The sequence below is a fragment of the Vipera berus genome (genome assembly GCF_964194415.1).
Source record: "Vipera berus genome assembly, chromosome: 2".
NCBI lineage: Eukaryota > Metazoa > Chordata > Lepidosauria > Squamata > Viperidae > Vipera > Vipera berus.
Genome location: NC_138203.1, coordinates 144,675,665 through 144,697,420, shown reverse-complemented (window position 1 = coordinate 144,697,420; position 21,756 = coordinate 144,675,665). Strand labels below are relative to the sequence as shown.

General features: G+C 46.0%; 1 protein-coding gene across 1 annotated transcript in view; it reads right to left on the bottom strand.

Moving 5' to 3' along the window:
- Positions 1–10: 10 nt before the first annotated feature.
- Positions 11–21,756, bottom strand: part of KCNH3 (potassium voltage-gated channel subfamily H member 3) — an 84,043-nt gene continuing 62,297 nt past the window's right edge. Inside the window, exons 4-15 of the mRNA XM_081320903.1 lie at positions 20,971–21,101; positions 18,249–18,501; positions 16,840–16,997; positions 15,709–15,916; positions 11,508–11,774; positions 8,818–9,017; positions 6,254–6,503; positions 5,363–5,577; positions 3,409–3,689; positions 3,127–3,230; positions 2,943–3,010; positions 11–1,206 (exon numbers count right to left, since the gene is read on the bottom strand). Coding sequence (XP_081177029.1) covers positions 601–1,206; positions 2,943–3,010; positions 3,127–3,230; positions 3,409–3,689; positions 5,363–5,577; positions 6,254–6,503; positions 8,818–9,017; positions 11,508–11,774; positions 15,709–15,916; positions 16,840–16,997; positions 18,249–18,501; positions 20,971–21,101 — 2,741 coding nt within the window. The 3' untranslated portion in view covers positions 11–600. The remainder of the gene's footprint in view (positions 1,207–2,942; positions 3,011–3,126; positions 3,231–3,408; positions 3,690–5,362; positions 5,578–6,253; positions 6,504–8,817; positions 9,018–11,507; positions 11,775–15,708; positions 15,917–16,839; positions 16,998–18,248; positions 18,502–20,970; positions 21,102–21,756) is intronic.

The window sequence follows — 21,756 nt, the reverse complement described above, 5'->3', positions numbered from 1 at the left end:
ACATACTTTTTATTTTATAAAAAGGGTGCTCAGCTCCAGTCTTACATAGGGCTGGGGATAGTCTTGGACCTGCCTTCCCATTTGAAAATTACATGCTCGGGGGGGGGGACTTTCCACTCCCATTCCACTCACTATCTCCCCAGCAATGTCTTAACAATGCAGCTGCCTGAAGGAAGGTTGTCTAAAATGGAATCATGTACAAATATGGGTACGTTTGCATATTTCAAGCTGTGATGCATGGATGTATTCCCTAGCCCACATAACCACTCAGATGGACCAGGTTTGGCTTTTGACAGTAGAAACTCTTACAGCAGCTTGCAGTTATCTACTTTTGTCGAGACAAAAGGTGCCTTTGCTGTCCCAGGGTGTTTTGTGGCATTTGCTGTCTTTTTCTTCTGTCTCCATCATAAGGACAATTGCAACTCTCTCTCTCTCTCTCTCGACTTTGGAAGAGCTGATTGTGGCCTTTCTCTGTTGCATTCTCTGTCCCCTAATATGGGAGAGCATCCGGTCCCATAAGATAAGGGCTAATCCTTGATATTCCCAGGACAGAAAAATCCCAGGGCCTGATCTTTGTGTAATCGGTTGTGCTCAGCGCACTCATATCCCTGTCCCTTCTTCCTCTATCCAGCAGGGCCCACTGCATGTAGAACCATCGTCCCCAGCACCAATCAGCACCATCTCAAGGCTGGAGGAATCACAGTCTTGAGTCCTAGAAAGTTTGATTTCTGGAGAGCTTGTACGGCATGCTGGATCTGTGGCGGAGCAAGCTTGGGGCACAGAGCGCTCTCTTTGGCTCGGGTTTGGCATCGGTGTGTTGTTCCCTTGGTCCTTGGGACCGTGACCAGAGGGTGAAAGCACTCCCGCCTCAGAATCCCTTGCTCGGCGTCCCAGGGTCCAAAATGTGCCAGGCCAGGGGGAGCTCTGCCCGGCTGAAGGGGCCCACATCCACTGTACTCTGCCACAGGCTCCATTAGGGCAAGGTGCCGGTGGTGCGCTGTGGGAGCAGAAAGCTGGCGAAAGTCCCGTGTCGACCATGAGGGGGCTCAGCAGAGGCGTAGTAGGAGCATCTGAGTGGGGGAAAGAGGCAGGCGGGTCGACTCGCTGCTGGGCTGGTGTCTGGGAGAGAAGGAAGAGCTGGACCGCCTGGCGCAAAGAGTGCAGGCCCTCCCGCATTTGCTGAACTTGCCCGGACAGCTCAGCCACCTGGGAAATGATGCAAGGGAAAGGAGGTCATTTGCTTGCCTTTTTACTTAAGACTGGAGCCCTCCCCGATGACAGAATTGCTTTTCCAACTACTGTAAACGCGCGGAATTTTAGGAGTTCTGGCGATAGACCACTAGGCCTCTGGAAACATACAGGACCAATCAGGAAGCTGGGGAGAAAAGGAGGAAGTGCTATACTTTTTCTCGCACCCGTTTTTGCCCATTGAACGGTTTGATCTTGGACTTTGTGGGGTGGGGGGTTGGGGGGGGGGTGGGCTCGTCCCAAAGAAATACTGGTAGCATGAAGTAAACTCTTCAAAGGCTTTGGACTGGGGTGTGGCTTTTACTCGTGCCTGTTGCTGTTTGCCTTGCCTCGCTTGGAAGATTGCTCTTCGCATTTCGTTTTGGGCCTCGCCCTTCTCTGGTGGCCTTTGCTTCACCGGGGCTTTGGGACTGTGTCTTTTCTGGGACCTGTTTCTCGTCCTGAGGACTGCCCTGGTCTTGTGCCTGGGCCCTGCCTGGTGGATTGGACTTGGAGCCCCAGGGGGACCTTGCCCCTGTGAGCATGCTCCTACTCTGGGGGCTTTCTTGGTACTACAAGGGCTGTTGTTTTGGGGGGGACTGAGGGTGGCTGCCTTCAGGGTAGGGTGAGGGTGGAGCCTTATCGGTTGTTGGAGGGCCACTGTTGTAAGAGAAATAAAGAACTCTTTGGAGGCCTGCATTGTCTTCACCACCTGGGTCATAACACAAAGAAAGCCCAGCGGCTTTTTGAAAAAGCACCTTTGGGACAAATCCGCACTTGGTGGCTTCCGATACACGACTTTCATCTTGATCAGCAGCAGGGAAGCGTTTGTCCAGTTTGGACCTGCCTTTGAAGACTGCCCAGAAACCCACCAAAGCCAAGCCTCTCCACCCTACAAATCAAAGGGCTGTTTTTGACCAATTAAGTTCTCTTAAGGCTTGAGCCCATGTTTGTCTTCATGGCTGCCTTGTCTGCATACAACACTCTTATCCCACAATCGGCTCAGGAAGTGATAACTGGGGGGAGGGGAGAGAGGGAGGGAGGGCTTGGAAGCAAGTCTTTTTTTCTTTCTATGATGACCTCGTCATTCAGGAATACCCTAGCTCCAAAGGCCAGGTCGCCTTCATTCTTAGAATTTAGGAAAATCGCGAGCAAACCATTTTGTCAGTCTTGGATGCTTATTGCATTTTTAAAAAATCTGCTTTTAGTTTTTAAAAGGTGACGAATATAGTTTTTACTTAAGCACTCTGGCGTATGTATGTATGTATGGTATGAGATAAATTATATACGGTAAGTAAGACTACTCAAAAGGTAAATCATGAGTCTGTGTTTCCAGAAAATCGTTTAAATCCACCGTTCTCTGTAGAGAATATTTTCTAGACCACTGTTTTGAGATTTCCAAGGGCAGCCTGCTCACATGTAGTCTGCTTCCCTGCTGAACAAAAAGCAGGGATGCTCCAGGTAAACATCTCTCCAAAGCAACCTTGGCAACTTAAGACCTGAGGACTTCAACTCCCAGAATTCTCCAGCCAGCATTGCTGGCTGAGGAATTTTGGGAGTTGGGAGTCCACAAGGCTGTCTATATACAAGGCTGTTTTTGAGCAGGCTGCTCATGGCAGGCAGACACACGTCCTTAACTTATTAGAGATCAAGGGTGGTAAGAGTAATGCTATCAAATGTACAGACTGATCATTTGAGGTTAAAAAAAGCCTTACCGCCTGGCGCAGTTTCTCGATGGTGTCTGCGCCAGATAACTCGGGAGGGATAGTGAGCAGGCCACTGTCTGGAAGAGGAAAAAAAGCGGAACAAACTGACGAAGGCCACAGATTCAGCCTTCAAGTGCTCTGTTTCTTAATCAACCCCTTGATGATCCCTTCCCCGCACGATGCCAAATGTTACCTGTTCCAGGGGAAGGACTGCTGTAATCCGGTCCCGATGGGCCAAGGCGGAAATTGAAAATAGGCTTGTCCGAACTGGACCCATCCTCGATTCCGTCTACGACTCTTAAAGAAGGGGTGAAAAACCAGCAAGCGTGTCAGAAAAGAGAAAGCACGTGGAGGATCTGTGCTTCAACAGTAGCCTCTGGCTGCCAGCGTGGGGAAGGACATTTCGATGGGGCTTCCTAGTAGTGCCCCCATTCCCAAAGCTGGCCCGCACCTCCTTTGCATCCTGGGGCCTTACCTGGGGCTGAGATCCGGAGGGCCGCTGCAGGGCAGGCTGTGCAGCCTCAGGGCTGTAGGACGCGAGGAAGTTTCGGAGGCCGCGTGGCGTGGAATTCCTGACCGTGAGGGCAGCTGGCTGTGGCCCCCAGAAGACTTGGGGAGCAAGGGGCTAGAAGGCTCGTCCTCTATCTGTGTAGGGAAGCAGGGCATTCTGCGGCGTGGAGGGAATGAAATCTCTGTGTCCTTCACCACTGAAAGCAAAGTGGCAGGTTCGTGGCTGCTCGGTGACGGCGACTCTGCCTGTGGTGGAGGGAGACAGTGAAGGAACCCTTTGCCTTTCCCATTTCAGCTGCCTTTCTCTCTAGAATCGGGAAATCGACTATCCAAAGGTGTAAAATACACTGCTCAAAAAAATAAAGGGAACACAAAATAAGACATCCTACTATTAAATACAGGACATTGTGTTGTTTAAGTGTTCCGTTTATTTTATTTTTGAGCAGTATATATTCCTCCCATTGAGTTATCCCTCTCATTGGCAAACGATTCTCTTTGCCAGTTCCTCCCCACATCCCCACCCCCCTCTCTGGTTTTTAGAAACGATTGCCATAAGGATTCAGAATCCGCTTGATTTTTTTTCTCTTCGCCTAAGGGCAGGTTTGAGTCTGGAATAGTTCGTATAAATATTAGGAATTAACAGCATCGGAGGGACGTCCTGCACAAGCTACTCACGGCTGTCAAAAGTTCCTGAGCAAAGGTGGGATACAATTCAAACTGGTGCATTAGAATAGCTGGAAAGGCATGGAAGGCCATTCTCACCAGTTTCCCCAAGCCCACCTAAGTGGGTTAAGATTTGGATTGGTCAGTAGATCTCCCCAAAATTTTCTTGTTGACATTGAGCGACTCTGGAGCATAAACCGAAGACCTACCCAGCTGTATAGCTACTCCTTTCTTTTTAATGGCAAGTTGGAAGCCCAAGAAAAGCATGCTACAGAGTTATTCTCTGCTAGCCTTTGTGGGTTCTGCGTTGGCTCTGTGCAGATATATATTATCTTTTACTAATTTCAAGTAAACCAGCTGTTTTTGCGATTTGACTCTTGTTCTCCCAGATTGCATTTTGTAATTGGATTGGATATCCAACGTACAGTATCAGAGTGCCAAAATAAAGCCTATAACGGAGACTTGGCTGATTTCCTGTCTGTGACTAATGAAGCAAACAATTTTATCAGTAATCTAGACATGTTTATAATATTTTAGATTTTAGATTTCATGTTTCGTATTTTCATCTCTCTTGTTTTTTTTATTGAAATGTGACGTGGATGTGCCATACGATGAATAATAATTTGTAATTGGATTTACCGCCAGAGAGCTGGCACAAAAACTGAGTGAATCACTACTGCACCCAGAATGTGGCAGTGGCAATGTTGTGATTCAGGGTCAGCCTGTGGGTTCGGCAGTTGGGTCGGACGACTCAGAGGAGGAGGGGGGTGTTGGAGAGGTTGCTGAGGGTTTTGGAGAGCTTGCTGATGAGAGCCCTCAGCCAGGCCCCTCCCACCTGGTCACGACGCAGACCCAGCTGTGTGAGCCTGACAGCGTGGATAAAGATGACCCACAGCTGGCCCTGTTCAAGGACGCCCGACGCAGGAGGCAGTCAATCAGGAGTAAACAGAGGAAGGCAATGGGGCACCTCGGAAGGAGGCAGAGAGAAGCCACGCCCTGAACTGTATAAAAGGGGAATGCGTGGGAGGGCTGGTTTGCTGAAGGCAACCGCTTGAATAGCTCCTGTTTCATGGTTCGTGTCTTGTTCTGTTTGCTTTTGTATCCATAAATTTGGCAGGCTTAGTTTCAGCCTCTTGCCTTCTTGTAAAAGGGGTTGTCCCTGCCTTTTCTGCAGGGCCGGTAGCAGGCTGGTACAGAACAGGCAATTGCTACCCACCAGTGACAAGGATTTCTCCCTATCACCCTGCTCCACTCACCTGGAAGACGCTGCCTCTACCCAGGTTGTAGCTGAGGTCACAGGGAAGTTCACGGCGGAATTTGCTGGCGAATTCCGGATAGAGCTCCAGACTAGCCAGCAGGCCAGGCAAACTCAGGCATTGCAGGTCACAGTAGGTGAGGCCCCGCACATCCGCATTGGCCTGGACCCCTTCTTCCTTGGATGAGATGTGGCAACCAATCAGGTCCCCCTTCCCTGAAAGGAAAAGAGCTAAAGGTGAATCCTTCGTCAAAAGGGGAACAAAATGGAAGCCCCAGAGATGGTTTGGCAGTAGCTGTGCAACCCAGTTTCCCGCTCTTATTCTGGAAAGAGGCTCACTGGAAGCCTCAAATGGAAAGCAGCATCGGGATGAGCTGGATAGCATATAGAACAAAGAAAGTGGGGCAGTGCTCTTGGAAAGAGTTCGTTTAAAAAACAATAATAAAAGGCAAAATCATTTCAAGTCTTATTGCATGGGAGGGGGGGGGAGAGAAACAAGCACCTCAAACTGAAAGCTCCAGCCTCTATTCCCACCTTATTCTCAATACAGAAACCTTTTTCTGCGTGCAAAACTTCTCCCGTTACACCTGGATTCACAAACCATATTTCAATTCTCGGCTAAATGGGATGGGTAATTCGTGGTTCATTGTGTCATGGGAACGGCCACTGTTTTAACTGTGGTGAGAAACAGGCTATAAGATGAAGCTGGAATATGGTTTTATTAGCATGGACCAACCAAGATGTGGGGACACGGTGACTTGTGTGATGTTCACCAAGCTCGAGTGGGCGAGGGTTTCCGAATCCAGCCAACCTTTTGAAACTTCCCAGTCTCCCAGCCTTACAACACGGGAAAGGGGGAAAGAGCAAGGGCTGAAAGAGAAGCATGCGCTACCGAGGATGGCAAGCACGGTGCCATCTTTCAGCACCTCCATGGAGCCAGAACAGATCAGATAGAGACCCTGGAGCGCGTCTCCCTGCCGGATCAGGTATTCCCCAGGCGTGCAGAAAGAGGTCCGGACACTGAGCGAAAGGGACCGCCGGCAGCCCCGGCTGGCCCCCTCGAAGAGGGGCAATTGTAGCAGTTCCTTGTGAAGATGCAGTGCAATATCGGCACGCAGCTCATCCGGGAGGCTATGCAGCAACTGGTGAGAAAGAAGGCACAGCAGCAGGGTTAGAAGGCCTCCTCTCCCTCGGGGACCCGGGAGGCTGCCTTTGTCTGAGGTGGTGTAAGCGACTCCTGCCTTGGGCAGGGGGTTGGACTAGAAGACCTCCAAGGTCCCTTCCAGCCCTATGATTCTGTGAGGCTTCTCAAGGCCACAAACAAAAAAAAGAGAATCAGTTGGAAATGAGTTGAAGGAGCTGCCCTCAGGATAACCAGCAAAGGGGCTTCTTGGACAGAACGGTGATCTGACATCATTTCTAATGCCCCCAATTTTCACAACCGCTCTGATTCATAGCCTCTAGAACTCAACTCCACAAAAAGGCTTTACTGGCTGATGATCACGTTTTAAAAGGCTACTAGACATTTTTGTGTGTGTGTGTGTGTGTGTGTGTGTGTGTGTGAATGCAAGCCTCAGCGGTGAGAACTAGAGAAGGCTGTATCAAACTCTCCAGTCATATTAGAGGGCTGTCAATTGTCTCCAAAAGCTAAAATAACAGTAACAATAAGTTTCTGGAAACATTTCGGAACTTCGTGGAGGAAAAGCGAAACACTGGTGTAAAATGGGGTTGCTGTTTCATTCCATCCTGAACAGATAAAAGGATGTAAAAAGTTCTAGCTGGCATCTAGAACAAGTGTAGAATTGGCTTTGGGCAGGGAATCCAGTGCCCAAAGGAATATCAGTTCTGTAATCAATAGAATTTGGCTTCTAATTTTTATTACTGCAAGAACAAGTTCTCCTCACCTAGAGGGGAGGCTGAAAAAACATCCCTTGGCCAGGTCAGCTCATTATCTGCTATCCAGCCCAGCAGAAACAGTATCGAAACATATGGGCCAAGCTTTCAGAGGGAAGCATTGCTTTATTTTAATCATTTCTACACCACATTTTAATGTTTCCACCATTTCCTGTTTTGTGGTCACATATCGCCGAGATGGCTAGGCAGATGGCCTTGCTTACCTGAAGTTAAGACAGGCGTTGCTCTCCATGTGTCCTCCCCACCCCAAAGCCCCAATTCTGATGGGCAAATTCCATTCATGAAAATACAGGTAGTCCTCGACTTACGAGCACAATTGGGACCAGAATTTCTGCTGATAAATGAGTCGCGACCGATTTTGTGAACTTTTTTTTTTTTGGCCAGGTCATTAAATAAACCATTGCCGTTGTTAAGTGAATCATACGGTTACTAAGCAAATTCACCTCTCCCCATTTTGCTTGTCAGAAATCATCTGGGACAGTTGCAAATCGCAATCACAGGATTCTGGGATGCTGCAAACTTCGTAAATACATGCAGGTTGCCACAATAGCCCAAATGTTGATCATGTGACCATGGGGATGTTGCAATGATTGTTAAGTGCGTAGATCGGTTGTAAGTGTTTCCCCCCCCCCGTGTTGTAATTTTGAACTGTTGCTAAATGAACAGTTGTTAAGTCTAGGACAGGGGTCGGCAACCTCGGCTCTTTTATGACTCGTGGACTTCAACTCCCAGAATTCCTGAGCCAGCATAGCTGGCTCAGGAATTCTGGGAGTTGAAGTCCACGAGTCATAAAAGAGCCGAGGTTGCCGACCCCTGGTCTAGGACTACCTGTATAACAACAGAGTGATAAATAGTGGACAGAAGGTTTACAGTTAAAGCAAATATTGTGTACAGGACGAGACCAATTTCAGTGAGATGGAAGAGGAGCACACACACCTCTTTGTTAACAAAGCAGTCTGTATATGTATACTGTGCTTTTCTGTTTTGCTTTATTTCTCCCACTGGCTGGGCTACCTGTCTCTTCACTTTCACAGCTGAGACAAATGTGGCTTATTTCTTCTACTCATTTGTCAGCCTCCTGACCTTCGACTCTGCTTTTCTTCCAGGAACTTCGAGGTAATTTCCCAGCCAAACCTTGGCCTTTACAATAATTCTGGAAGGCTGCTTAAGGGCAAGGTGGGTGGAAAGGAAGGAACTGGCCTAGAGGTCTCCCATTATTTGCGTAGCTTTGACGGAACGGATGAACTCCTACACTTTCTCTTTGGAAGGCACGGTGCACAGATCATGCTCTAGTGGCCACTCAAGCTTTCTCTGATCTGGCATGCCCCAAACGCACTGGGCTACGACTCTGGTCACACCTATCAGCATACCCATCCGCTTTGCTTAGCTAGGAATGATGGGAGCTGTAATCCAATGCATCAAGCAGGACATCTAGTGCCTCCCCAGCTGCTCTCTCAGAAGATTCAGGTGGCCCTGGGTAGAATCCTCTACCTTGTCCACTTTTCCTGCCCAGGTCTTGCCCTTGCCAGGGCTGGTTCTCACCTCCCGCGTATCAATCCCATTGCTGGCACTCCAGGTGGCTTGGAAGTATTCCAGCATGCGCTGCTTTAGCGGTGGAGGGATCCGATGAATACGGATGTAGTCGCGCAGGTCACGTGTACGGCTGTGATAGAGGAAGCGCCGAGCATACATGCGCTGAATGATGGCCGTTACATTGCCGAAGACAACAGCATGCATCAGTGCTGGGGATGGAGGAGAAAGAGAACAGGCCGAGGCTAGTCCGGCTGAGACGGCCAGGGAGAAGGTGAACAGCAGAAGCATTACCTGATTTTGTGGGGCTAGCGATGGCAATGATGCCTCTGAGAGGAGGAAAAGGGACAACAAACCTCAAGGGCAAAATGGAAAAGAATAAAGAAAGTGTCGGGACTAAAAGTTTTTGGACAAAAACTTTATACAGGTAGGAGAACAATGGGGCAATAACTGAGCTGGAATGGAACTGACTGACTGTAGGACAGATCCAAGAGGCAGATCAAGTTTTGGGATATTCATTTTATATGAATGGTTTTAAGCATGTTAATAATAATAATAATAATAATAATAATAATAATAATAATAATAATAATAATAATAATAATAATAAAAAAAAAATAATAACAACAACAACAACAACAACAACAACAACAACAACAATAACAATAAGAACCTTGGTGGAGCAGTGGGCTAATGCCTCCTTAAGTAACACCAGCTGCCTGCAATTAGTGCAGGTTCGCGTCCCACCAGGCTCAAGGTTGACTCAGCCTTCCATCCTTCCGAGGTAGGTAAAATGAGGACCCAGATTGTTGGGGGCAATTAAGCTGACTTTGTAATAATGCCGCTTGGGGTGTGTGTGAAAGCCCTAATAAGCAGGCATATACATAGAATGAAGGCTACTGCTAAGCTTGTAAGCCGCCCTGAGTCTTCGGAGAAGGGCGGGATATAAATGGAATTAAAAAAATAACAACAACAACAACAACAACAACAACAACAACAACAACAACAACAACAACAACAATAATAATAATAATAATAATAATAATAATAATAATAATAATAATAATAATAATAATAATAATAATAATAAAAAGAGCCAAGGAAGAACTCCTCTGACCTGGCCTGCTCCCTATAATGATAGTTTTCTATTTCGCAAGGTGGTTTTTTGTTGTTGTTTTGTTTCTTGTGTAGAAGTAAGGATTTCAAATAGGTTCTTCTTTATTTATATGACACAGGACAGGTAAGTCCTTAACTTACAGTCATAATTGGGACCAGAATTTTCATGCTAAGCTCAATTTTATTTATTTTTTTGCAAATTAGTGCTGCAGTTAAGCGGCTCGCGTCCTCGTTAAGTAAATCCAACTTCCCCCATTAACTTGGCTTGTCAGAAGCTACCTGGAAACATCACGAATGGTGATTACACAAGTCCAGGATGCTGCAATTGTCATAACACATGTTACCAAGTGCCCCACATTTTGATTGTGTGACCGTGGGTAAGTTGCTACGGTTGTGAGTGCAAGGACTGGTTATATGTGTGGGTTTTTTTTCCAGAGTGGTTGTAACTTTGAACGGTTGCTAAATGAATAGTTGTAAGTTGAGGATTACCTGTCGTCCAATTCATAAACTTTTAATCTTCTCATTCTGTGGACCTGTTTCTGCATGTCCTGGCCTGAGATGAAGTTGTTTATCTGAGTGGTCACTTCATTATTTATTGTGTTTCTGAATGTGTAAATTAGACTTCTTCCCCAGCTGCTGCCTCTTTCTCCAAAAAATAATAATAATGATATCCTAAGAAGCTGGTCTCTCTCACACACATCCTTGCCCCATAACTGTAGTCGTGGCTGTAATCCCACTATTCTGCAATCAATCCACAAACTAATCAAACTAATCCGAATCTTGCAACCTCTAGCTGTCTTGGACCCACAAATATGACAGCCAAGAATCTGAGGAGCTGAGAATCTAGGGAACATCTAGAGCAGGGGTCTTCAAACTTGGCCCTTTTATGACTTGTGGACTTCAACTCCCAGAATTCCTCAGCCAGGCACACTGGCTGAGGAATTCTGGCAGTTGAAGTCCACAAGTCATAAAAGGGCCAAGTTTGAAGACCCCTGATCTAGAGAATATGAGGTGGAAGAAGCAGCAGAAAAACTGAATCAGGAGTAGAATTCCCAGGCAACCGATGGGCCTCCCCTACGCTGGCATCTCTTCTTCTTTTTCCCCTTTCAATAACCTTGCTGAAGGTTAGCCACAGAGCATGTGAACGAGAGGCGCCTGGTGCACCCCAACCCCCCTGTCTCTTATTTCTCCTTGATTTCCTTAGTCTGACAATTAAAAGTCAGGTCTAAATTTAAAAAAAGCAGCTTTCATTTCCCACCACTAATGTGTTCCACAATCTGAGAAGAACAGAGATCAGCCATCTGGTTTTATTTTCTTACTATTGGAAGGAGGCTAAGGACGTAAGAACCACCTTGCTGGTTGTTGGTGATGTACCAAAATAAAACTCACAATAATAGAAGGTGCTTGGCCTGTTGTCATGAGAACTAGATTGCCCAGGAACCTGAGTTAGAAGCGAGGAGGAGGAGGAGGAGGAGGAGGAGGAGGAGGAGGAGGAGGAGGAGGAGAAGGCAGAGGAGGAAGAAAGATGCTGGGGAGGTCTTGCTGGTTCTCCTTGATATCCCACCCAGGGGCAGAGCCCAACTCACCCCCCACCAGCATGGTGCAGATGGAGAAAATCTTCTCTGAGTCTGTGTTTGCCGATACGTTGCCAAAGCCTACACTGGTCAGGCTGCTGAGGGCAAAGTATAGGGAGGTAATATAAGCACTGCGCAGGGAGGGTCCCCCTAAGAGTTCCCAAGTTGTGCCATTCAGGGAGGAAGTGGTCTGGTTGGTGGGTTCTTCTTCACCACTGCTGTTCCTCTGAGCCAGGTAATAGGGAGTCTCCAGGCGTCGAGCAAGCTCCTGCAGCCAACCTGCAAGGGTGGGGAAGAAGGAAGCAAAGCTAGAAGAAAATCCAGGCTAAGATCCTTCCCCTGAATGCTATTTCCTCGCCCTACAGACTGGGTTCTTTTCTCAAAAATGTGCCAGCTGCAGACACAACCTGTTCTGGTCCAGTGTCCTGGAGAAGAACCTAAATAGTAAAGCCTTATAGGCTAGGACAAGGGTAGGCAACCTTGGCTCTTTTATGACTCTTTTATGACTCTTTTATGACTCGTGGACTTCAACTCCCAGAATTCCTGAGCCAGCTATGCTCAGGAATTCTGGGAGTTGAAGTCCACGAGTCATAAAAGAGCCAAGGTTGCCTACCCCTGGGCTAGGAGATAGAAGTTCCAACATTGGTCCAACAGATAGCTTTGGACAATCAGAGCATGCAGGCAATTGCCTGCCTCTGCTGCTTGTCTAAAGTATCTGATCTGTCGTCTTTTATGAGGTTTTACCTGAATCTCTTTTAACACTATCATGTTAAAAAAAAAGTGGGGTACACAACGTATTAGCCTTCCAGGTGTTGGTGAACCATAATTCCTGGCATCTTTCCCACTGGTCATATTGCCCAGGAGAGATGGGAATCAACAACTTCTAGATGGTCAGGTTTTTTGGCTGGCTTTAAAGATATTTTCTGTGGATATGTCATATCCCTCTACAAATATTCCTTTCACCACACAGGGAGGCACACACCCCCTGAATTCATGATTACTACCCTTCTATAGACCAGTGGTTTTTCTATTTGTTTTCCCACCCAAGGAACCTCTTAGTTCACAAATATTAATTAATTAGTTCCTGGAAACCCTGATCAAGTGGTGAAGCTCTTGTTGATAGAAAACTAGCCGAGTTTGGTGAACTTTTTTTTTTAACCCTTCACCCATCACCTTCATCGTTCTTATAAGAACCTGGGGTTCCATGGGACACAGTTTAAAAACCCTGGCAATGGCCATATATACCATAAGGTTTCTTCATGCAAACTGCTCCCACCCAGAATCCATGCTTAAGCAGCACTATTTGTCCCCTGTCACCACACATATAAGCCAGTCACATCCATTGGTATCTAAGTGAAAATTTTCACATAGGGCATTTGCTAAGGCCATTTATGTTGTAGAGAGGGATACCAGAGACCTAGCCAAGCAGCTATGTGCAATGTTGAGAAATGAATGTAGACAGTAGTTTTCTGCTTAGAGCAGTGATGGCCAATCTATGACACTCTTGTCAAGGGTGACACACCATGACATTTTGGTGACATGCCAGTATTCACCACACCCAAGAACAATTGTTCTTGAAAGCACACTCCATTTTCACATAATTCTTAGAGGTTGTGGAAGCTGCCAAGGCCATGGGAGAGGGCTGCGCTCTTGTGTATCCTCCACAGCCTCCAAAAATTGTGTGAGAATGGGGCCTCCTTTCACATGGTTTTCAGAGGCCGTGGAAGAGCATTTCTCCGAAGCTGCTTCAAGAATGAAGGCCTGGTGTGACACATAGGAGTTTTGGGTAGGCTACAGAGCCCTGTCAACAGAAAGACGACACCGTAGGAAGGTAAGTGTCACGTGGCAGATTCTCGTGGCAATTGTGCCATTACCTAAGGCTCACACAGGGCAGCTTTTCTGATAGCAGCGGTGGTGCTAGGGCTGAATGTTGAGGTCCAGACCTCAACCTCAGGCCCAGGTTCATCACTGCTGCTGCCAAGTACCACTGTTCAGGATGCTGTCAATCAGGGGTGTCAAACTGCTGGCCTGCGGGCCGGTTTCATCATACCGAAGCCGCGCCCGCCCCATTGCCAGCAATGCAAAAAGAGTCGCGATACGTCATGACACGTCACGTGACATGGTGAGTTTGACACCCATGCTCTAGATGAATAGAGGGAGGAAACAGAATTGTTTCTCTTTATCTTTGTGTGTGTGTGTGTGTGTGAGAGAGAGAGAGAGAGAGAGAAAGAGAGAGAACAAGAGAGAGAGAACGAGAGAGCAGCAGAGTCAAATTAGTCATTTTCTAAATTCTTGAGATGCTGAGCCCAAGACGTTCGCTATCACTGACTTAGACACTGATCTGAGGCAGGACATAAAGTGAGACAGGACATAAAGTGAAGGCAGGACATAAAAGTGAGGCATAAAGTAAACGTGTGTATTAGTTAGAAAAGAACAAGGAAATGGAAAATGCCAGACCACGAGTTCATCTGTCTCTCACACCTATTTAGTCAAGCATAGAGCTGTGATACATCTAACCACTTATGTCTCGTTTGTAGCTAACCACAAACATGGTGCTGGAAACTTAGGTGCTTCTGCAAGGAACCTGTGACCTCGATCAGTGAACGGTTGCAAGATATTTAGCTAAATTCAGCATAGTAACAAGGGGGGCTAGGGGCTATACGACAAGGGGAGTTGGGGGCTGTAATTCAAGTAACCAATCAATGCTCATAAGTTACATTTCCGTGTTTTGCTACTTTTGAAAACTATATATGTACTTGCTTTCCCATGAAAACGTGTTCAGATGATTCTATTGCTTTTTGTCTGAACCTTTTGCCCAAAATAAAACAAACTTCTTTTGATTCCGGGGTCTGAGTCTCTTGATTCTGCAACAGATCCAGGTAGCAGTATGTCTGAGTCAGGCTAATCACTGTGTGTTTCCATTAAGCCACAGAATAGAATTGCCCCAGATCATTAAGATCCGTAAATCCTGCGATGGTGAAAAGTGAGCTAGAGAATAGAAGGACCCTCCATCCTAATTGCTTTCAGGGATCAATAGAAGTGAGACTGTGAGGTCTCAGGAGCTCCTCAGGACTCCTTCCCCATTCCACTTCTTGCAGAGCCCTGAGGAAGGAGTCGGATAGGAGTTTGAAAAGCCAGAAGACAAAGGGAAGCTCTCTGTACAGGCCCCAAGCCCAAGGCGAACTTTATCCCATTCTCTCTGCAGCTCATCCTCCCAGCATCACTAGCTTTCTCTCTCTTTTCTCTGGGAGATAGTGAGCCAGAGGCAGCATTTATGAAGGATTAAAACAGCATTCCCCAATGAAGTGCCATCTGGATGTGTTGGTTGTCAGTTCCCATCGTTTCACCCAGCATGCTCAAAGGGAGTGGGGCAAATCAGGAATTCGTACTGTCCAAGTTGATAGCCAACATATATTTAAAAGGCACCGTATGGGAGGATGAATATAATTTGAAAGCACGGAGGCAAGAAATCCAACCCTAAACCAAAAATAAATTCAGAGAGATTGGAGATTTCCCAGCTCTCTTCATTTTTAAAAAAGGAAGGGAAAAAAACACGCTTCACCAAGTTGCAACAGATATATCACCCTTGAGCACTGAGTCTCTCCACACACCCCTAGGGATCTGGCAGCCCTATCAAAAAGCCAATGCGGCAGTTACTTGTTAATTTGTTACCATGCAGTCCCCAGAGTCTGCTGGAGAACGGTAATTATGCAAAAGCTCATGGTCCCCAAGCACAAGAGAGGGACTGTGCGGATTATTATTGCACTTGACTGGAGGTGACCACAGCTATTTTATATGAATTGGCCAACACACCACGGCCAATTCACTCCGGAACAACTCAGCACAGGACAACTCATTGCGGGACAAAAGTTACACTAATATCAAAGAAATGTTGGAATAGAATCATCAAAGAAAGGATGCCAAAGAAGGGGCAGAATGAAATGTGAATGGCAAAAATTAAAATATTTTTTTTAATTTATTTTAAATAATTAAATTGAATTGAATTGTCCTGCGGTGAGTTGTCCGTGATGAGTTGGCTGTGGCAAGTTGTGCCATTCCCATTCATATAGGCCCTTCTGCTTCTACTTGGCCTTACGGCTTCCCCTAAGTTGCAACATGCAGTGGGTCTGGGGATTCGAATCTGAGAGAAGAAAGTAACCCTCCCTGAGCTGCCCCCAAGCCCCCCCCAGGAAGGTAGCCCCCTGGCACGCACCTATCCCGGGCACCTGGGAGGGGCTGCTCTCGACCTCCCGCTGGCCGATGAAGTACCAGACGCAGGCGACCCAGTGAGCCAGAAGGGCAAAGACGGTCATGAGTAGGGTGAGCACCACGGCGCTGTACTGGGAGTACCGATCCAGGTTGGGCAGCAGCCGCAGTAACCGCAAGAGCCTCACCGTCTTCAGCAGGTGTGCCCCAAAGTACTGGGTGAGAAAGAAAAGACCGGATATGCCTAGACAGCCCTCGCTGGGGTCAAAGGGGAATGTTGTGCTGGCAGAAGAGAAGAAACATGGCGACATCATAAAGGCCCCTGACCAAGGAATGCTTGTTTTTGAGGAATACAGCTCTCTTGAATTAAATTTATAAAATACCACACCAGTACAAGAAGGGGAAAAAATAATAATAATAATAGAAAAGTCTTACTTCTTCTAACCTGCTAACAAAATTATTTACAGTCATTCAGGTTGTAACTTTAAAATGCATCCAACTGATACTTTGGCTTTTGAAGATTCACGCTGGCTTGTAATGAACTTCAGACCCAAGTGTGCTACTTTGGTCTCCCTCAAGATTTCTGCGTGGCAATTACCTGGGCGAAGAGCTCTAAAGGACGCTTTAGATCCTAGAACTGATCCAAACCCTGCACAATCACCTACAAGTTGGAAATAACCAGACTTAATTGCAGTGAAGAACAAAGAGTCATTGGCACTAAAGCAGATCTGGACAGCCTTCCCAAGGCCTTCTCGGCAATGGTCTGTCGACACTCACACCCTCCTCGTCAATGGCCTGACCTTCTGCTGGAGCAGACACTTTAACAGTTCAGTTCAGTGCAAGGTTCCCTAGCCACAGAAAGTTCTCCCTATTAGCAGGGAGAACTTTTGTTAAAGTATGTGAGATTCCAGATCAGGAGCCATACTTTTGAGGCTGAAACACTCTCCAGCAATATTTTACCGAGAAATGAAATATTGAGGGAAGACCAAGTTCAGTAAGCAATAGCAGAAGAGCCAAAATCAACTAAGTTGCAGCTCTTGACTCTCTACAAAGATAGACTTATGACTGCATGAAATAGCCTTGCAGAATCGACACATCTTCTGTGTGCCCCATTGTGGAGAATCCGAACCCAACTCACCACATTGACCTTGAAGGCATAGAGAAGGTCGAAGGGTAATGCTGCTAAGAGGTCCAGCACGAACCAGCGGGTCAAGTAGTGTAGGAATATAGCATGAGGATCAAAGACCACCTGCCCTGATTTGCTGACAAATGTGGTGCGAAAATTCAACACAATGTCTACAAAACAAGGCAAACAAGAACAGTAAAAGAATGGCAGTTGGCCACCATTATGCAAGCCTTACTTCCCTTGCTGCCTTCCAGGCATCCCAAGATTATAACTCTGACAATCCCTGATCCTGCCACCTGGGAAGTGTGGAAGTTGCAGAAGGACACAACTCAAAGGCAGCTGGTAGGAAAGGCCAGGCTACTTAACATGCTCTCACCAGCTGATGCTTTCGTGCTGTGCCTGCCGTCATCTGTTTTCCTTACTATGCAAAACAGTCACATGAGTGGAAGCTCATGTATATCTGAACACCTGCCCCCCCCAAACAACTCCTTTGCCAGTGAAAGGAGATCACACCTAATGGGGAGGTCCTGGCTTGTTAGAAGTGAATCCGAAGGGTGGGGAGGGAGGCAGAAAGGGCTCCCTTGAAGCCAGCAATGAGCAAGAAATTCTCTGAGCTGGCCAAGCAGGATCTAGCCCCATGCCCCAATTTTGATCTGGGACTGCTGTTGCTAGTTTCTTTAGCAATCTCCAGTTTTGGAAGCCAAGAGCTTTTCAGGTAGATGCCATCCCAAATCTTCACAGGCTCTCCTCAAAACCAGAGACTAGGACTTTTCGATTTCAGTTGCCAAATTCCCAAACGGAGAAACGAGAGTCTTTCTAAAGGCCCCCGCACTCTGAAAACTATATAAGGCACACAGGGCTTCAGAGTAGATCTGAATGGTTGCCCGACAAGTTCAGTATTAAAAGTAGCCCTCAACTTACAACCATAACTGGGGCCAGAATTTCCACCGCTAAGCAAGGAGGTTGTTCAATGTGTCCTGCCTGATTTTGCATTGTTTGTCATGGTTGTTAAGTGAACCACTGCAGTTGTTAAAAGAATCGTGCAATTGTTAAGCAAACCTGACTTTGCTCGTCAGAAGCCAGCTGGGAATGTCACAAAGGGTGATCCGGGACCCCGGGGTGCCACAATTGTAAATATATGCCAGTTGCTAAGTGCCCAAATTTTCTTTTGTGACCATGGGGATGCTGTGATGGTTGTAAGTGCAAAGACCAGTCAGATGTAACCATTTTCAGTGTCTCTGTAACTTCAAGCAGTCACTAAACAAATGGCCGTTAAGCCGAGGACAACCAGTACTTACACTGACCAACTATAGGTGCTCCCTGATTCTCCTCTATCTTGGAACGTCAGGAATTAAACAGGGGGCCCGTTTGCATCTTAATCTGGAATGTGGCCTCCCAGGTGCTGATACCTGCCCCCTTACCTAAGATAAAAAGGATTTCAACAGAGAGATCACAGACACTGGGGGGCGCACGAGAAGCCTCTGGAAGCCCTTCATCCTTGGTGCCATTGAAGCAGACGCTGTAGGGCACCGTGACAGCCACGTACAGCGTGGCCAGGAGAATCAGTCCATCCCAGCCAGCTTTGAAGGTACCATAATGCAGCAGGATGAATGGCGACTTGCGAGCGGCGGCCACTTTGTATTCAGGCAAGGCAGGCTTCTCACCAAACACACCCTGGAGAGAAAGCAATAAGAAAGATTAAATGCTCGGAACGGCAAGGCTAGAAAAACCACAGTGGTACAACAATGGCAGTGGTCACCATGCAAAGCAGGTGGCCCAGCACTGAGCAAAGCCTCTCAACCCAGCCTACATTGGCTGGGGGGAGCAGGGTGTCCCCCAGGAATCCATCAAGTATGGAAGTTAAGAAGTTTGGTTGCATGCTCAAGTAGCTACACACTGCTTTACAACTTAAACCAAATAAATACAAGCACATTCAATGGGGCTGCCTTAGTTTGTTGATATTTAATGTGCTTTTCAGGTTTTTTTGTTGTTGTTTCAGAATCTGTTTTAACTTTTGCAGTGAATGAACCTGATCCATATTTAGTGTATGTTTAATAAAGAAATGTTGATTTTTTGTTTTAAAAATGGGCCAGCTGTTACATTAATCAGGGAGAAGAATTGCCTTGGGCAGTAGATTTTGAGTGTTATTTATAAAATCTGTACCATATTCTTGGAAGACAGAGCTGTATATGCTGCATGACTTATTCTTCATCTTTAAATTAGCCTTGCTCTATCCCAGGGGTAGGCAACCTTGGCTCTTTTATGACTCATGGACTTCAACTCCCAGAATTCCTGGCTCAGGAATTCTGGGAGTTGAAGTCCATGAGTCATAAAAGAGCCAAGGTTGCCTAATCCTGCTCTATCCTAAAAAGTAGTAAAAAATACCCACACCGAAGTGAGAATGAATTGCCAACTGGTTGGCTTCTGCATATGGAATAGAAGCTGCAAAATCATTTCAGAGTGGTCTTCATTAGCATAAATTAATGTCTAGATAATCATGGGATTATATAACTTCAGGGCTTATGGTTCCCTAAAATAGGAGATAGATAAGTGTGCAGGAGCTCTCTACAGAGAGATGGAGGACATCTACAGATAGGATCATTTTATCTCTTGGAGACTTGGAGGGAATATATGAAAAATGCTCACTTGGTTTGCTTGTAAGCTTTTGCACAAATTATCTTGGTCAGCAACAGAGACGAGAGAGAGAGAGAGAGAGAGAGAGAGAGAGAGAAGAAAGAGAGAGAGAGAAGAAGAAGGAGAAGGAGAAGAAGAAGAAGAAGAAGAAGAAGAAGAAGAAGAAGAAGAAGAAGAAGAAGAAGAAGAAGAAGAGGAAGAGGAAGAGGAAGAAAACAAACACTTAAGGAGAAATCAATGCCCTAATCAAGGAACTGCCAAGGAGAAAATCATACCCCCATCAGCACTGGCAGAACAAGCTATGTTGATAAACAGGGAGCAAACCCCACACTCATTAGCACTGATGATATTATCTACTTTGGTAATGAAATGGTTGCAAGCAAGCAACCAAATCAGAGAGCACCAAGAATTCCAAAAGTTGGGATTCCTGCTTTTTAAAATATATATCTTGTTTGACTCTACTAAACGTTAATAAACACGAAGTAAGTAATGAACCCTATCAGCAGTTGCTGATTTTCTAGCAGTTATTTGGCCAACACTTAAATCCTTGAAGAGCCATGGCCATTTTGTATTGACAGGATTTATGGGGACTTTTGAGGAATTACGCACTGAGGAACTGCTCCCCAGTAACAATCTCAAAACTGGATCCCCATTGGTTCAGGAAAGATCTTGGATTTAGTTCTGCTTACAGTTTCCTAGATAAGTCATCATGGTCTCTCTTAGTTACTTTACTACTGATTACTATTGATTTTGAGTCATTTGTGCCTGTTTCCAAAAAAGGACCTGGACACAATCATTCAGATGAATATGTTACAAATACATTCTCTATTGGTCTGCCCATGAAGACAGATGTAGACTTCCATTGCTATGGAAGGTTGTTAAATGTTGACCAAGGCAAACTAGAGGATGCCTGCCATACCTGTATATTGATTGCTCATTTTTCTTCTGAGGCCAATTCAAGCTATTGGTTTTGATCTTGAAGGTACTCACTCATGATAATCTGAGACAGGTGAAATCAAGCAATTTTGAGATCCTCCTTCAAGCATCGTCTTGTTTAGATGACAGAGCAACATCACATCTAGTGTCCTTCAAGGTCCACAATTTTCTTTTCAGATGGGATTCAGGTTGCCCCATATTCATGTAATACCGATAGTGCTGATACATGAATGTTACTTTCATTTTAAAATGCCTCGGAAATATATTTCCATTGATTTCACCCCTCCCCCCCAAGGTTGGATAGCTTTTTGTTTCTGCTTTTCGGTATGTATGATCTTATCTCTTAATCTTTTGAGATTTAATATAATATTTTTGTTTTTTTTAATTGTGATCAAAAGGATTGGAGTACTGGGTGAAATAGTGTTATAGTCCTTGTCCCTTGTGATAAACATTCAGCTCTTTTCCCTTACTCAACAAACTGAGATCCTGTGTGGTCTCTGTACTTCTATCCACTAAACTTCTAAAAGCTGCACTTTGGTCTGTAGTCCCCTGGAGCTTGTCCATACCACGTACCTTGTGGAGTTTGCGCTTTCCTTTGCCCTGCTTCTGGAGATGTCCTGAGAGGTGATAAAGCACAGCCCGGCTTCGCCGACGATTGGCATTGAAGCCTTTAGCTCCAGCTCGGCTGTAGCGTCGCCGCCCACCTAGCAAAAGACAAAACAGCAAGAAGGATGTGTATCTGCTCTTTCAGCAGTAACCAATATATTCTCAATGAGAAAATATCTCAAAATTTGAGTTTTACAGCAATGTTTTTACCCTTGCTTGGAGATGACTTCTACTATTACAGAACCTTACATGGTCAATGCTTATCCTTTAGAGGAAAAACTTTAACAGCCTTCCTTAGAGAACACAGAATAACAGTGTTGGAAGGGACCTTGGAGGTCCTCTAGTCCAACCCCCTGCTCAAGCAAGAGACCCTACCATTCCAGACAAGTGGCTGTCCAGTTTCTTCTTCAAAATCTCCAGTGATGAAGCACCCACAATTTCTGGAGGCAAGCTGTTCCACTGACTGTTTTCACTGTCAGGAAATTTCTCCTTAATTCTAGGTTGGCTCTCTCTTCGTTAAGCTTCTATCTGTTACTTCTTGTTTTGTCCTCAGATGTTTTGCAGAATATATGACCTCTCCTCTCTATGGCAGCCCCTCAAATATTGGAAGACTGCTATCATGTCATCCTTAGTCCTTCTCTTCGTTGGGCTAGACTAGACATTCATATATATCTGTTCATTAATATGTCCAGGAAACTGGTCATAATGAGAAATTAAGATATAGATGCTACTTCAGAAGAAAAGTCTAAATTC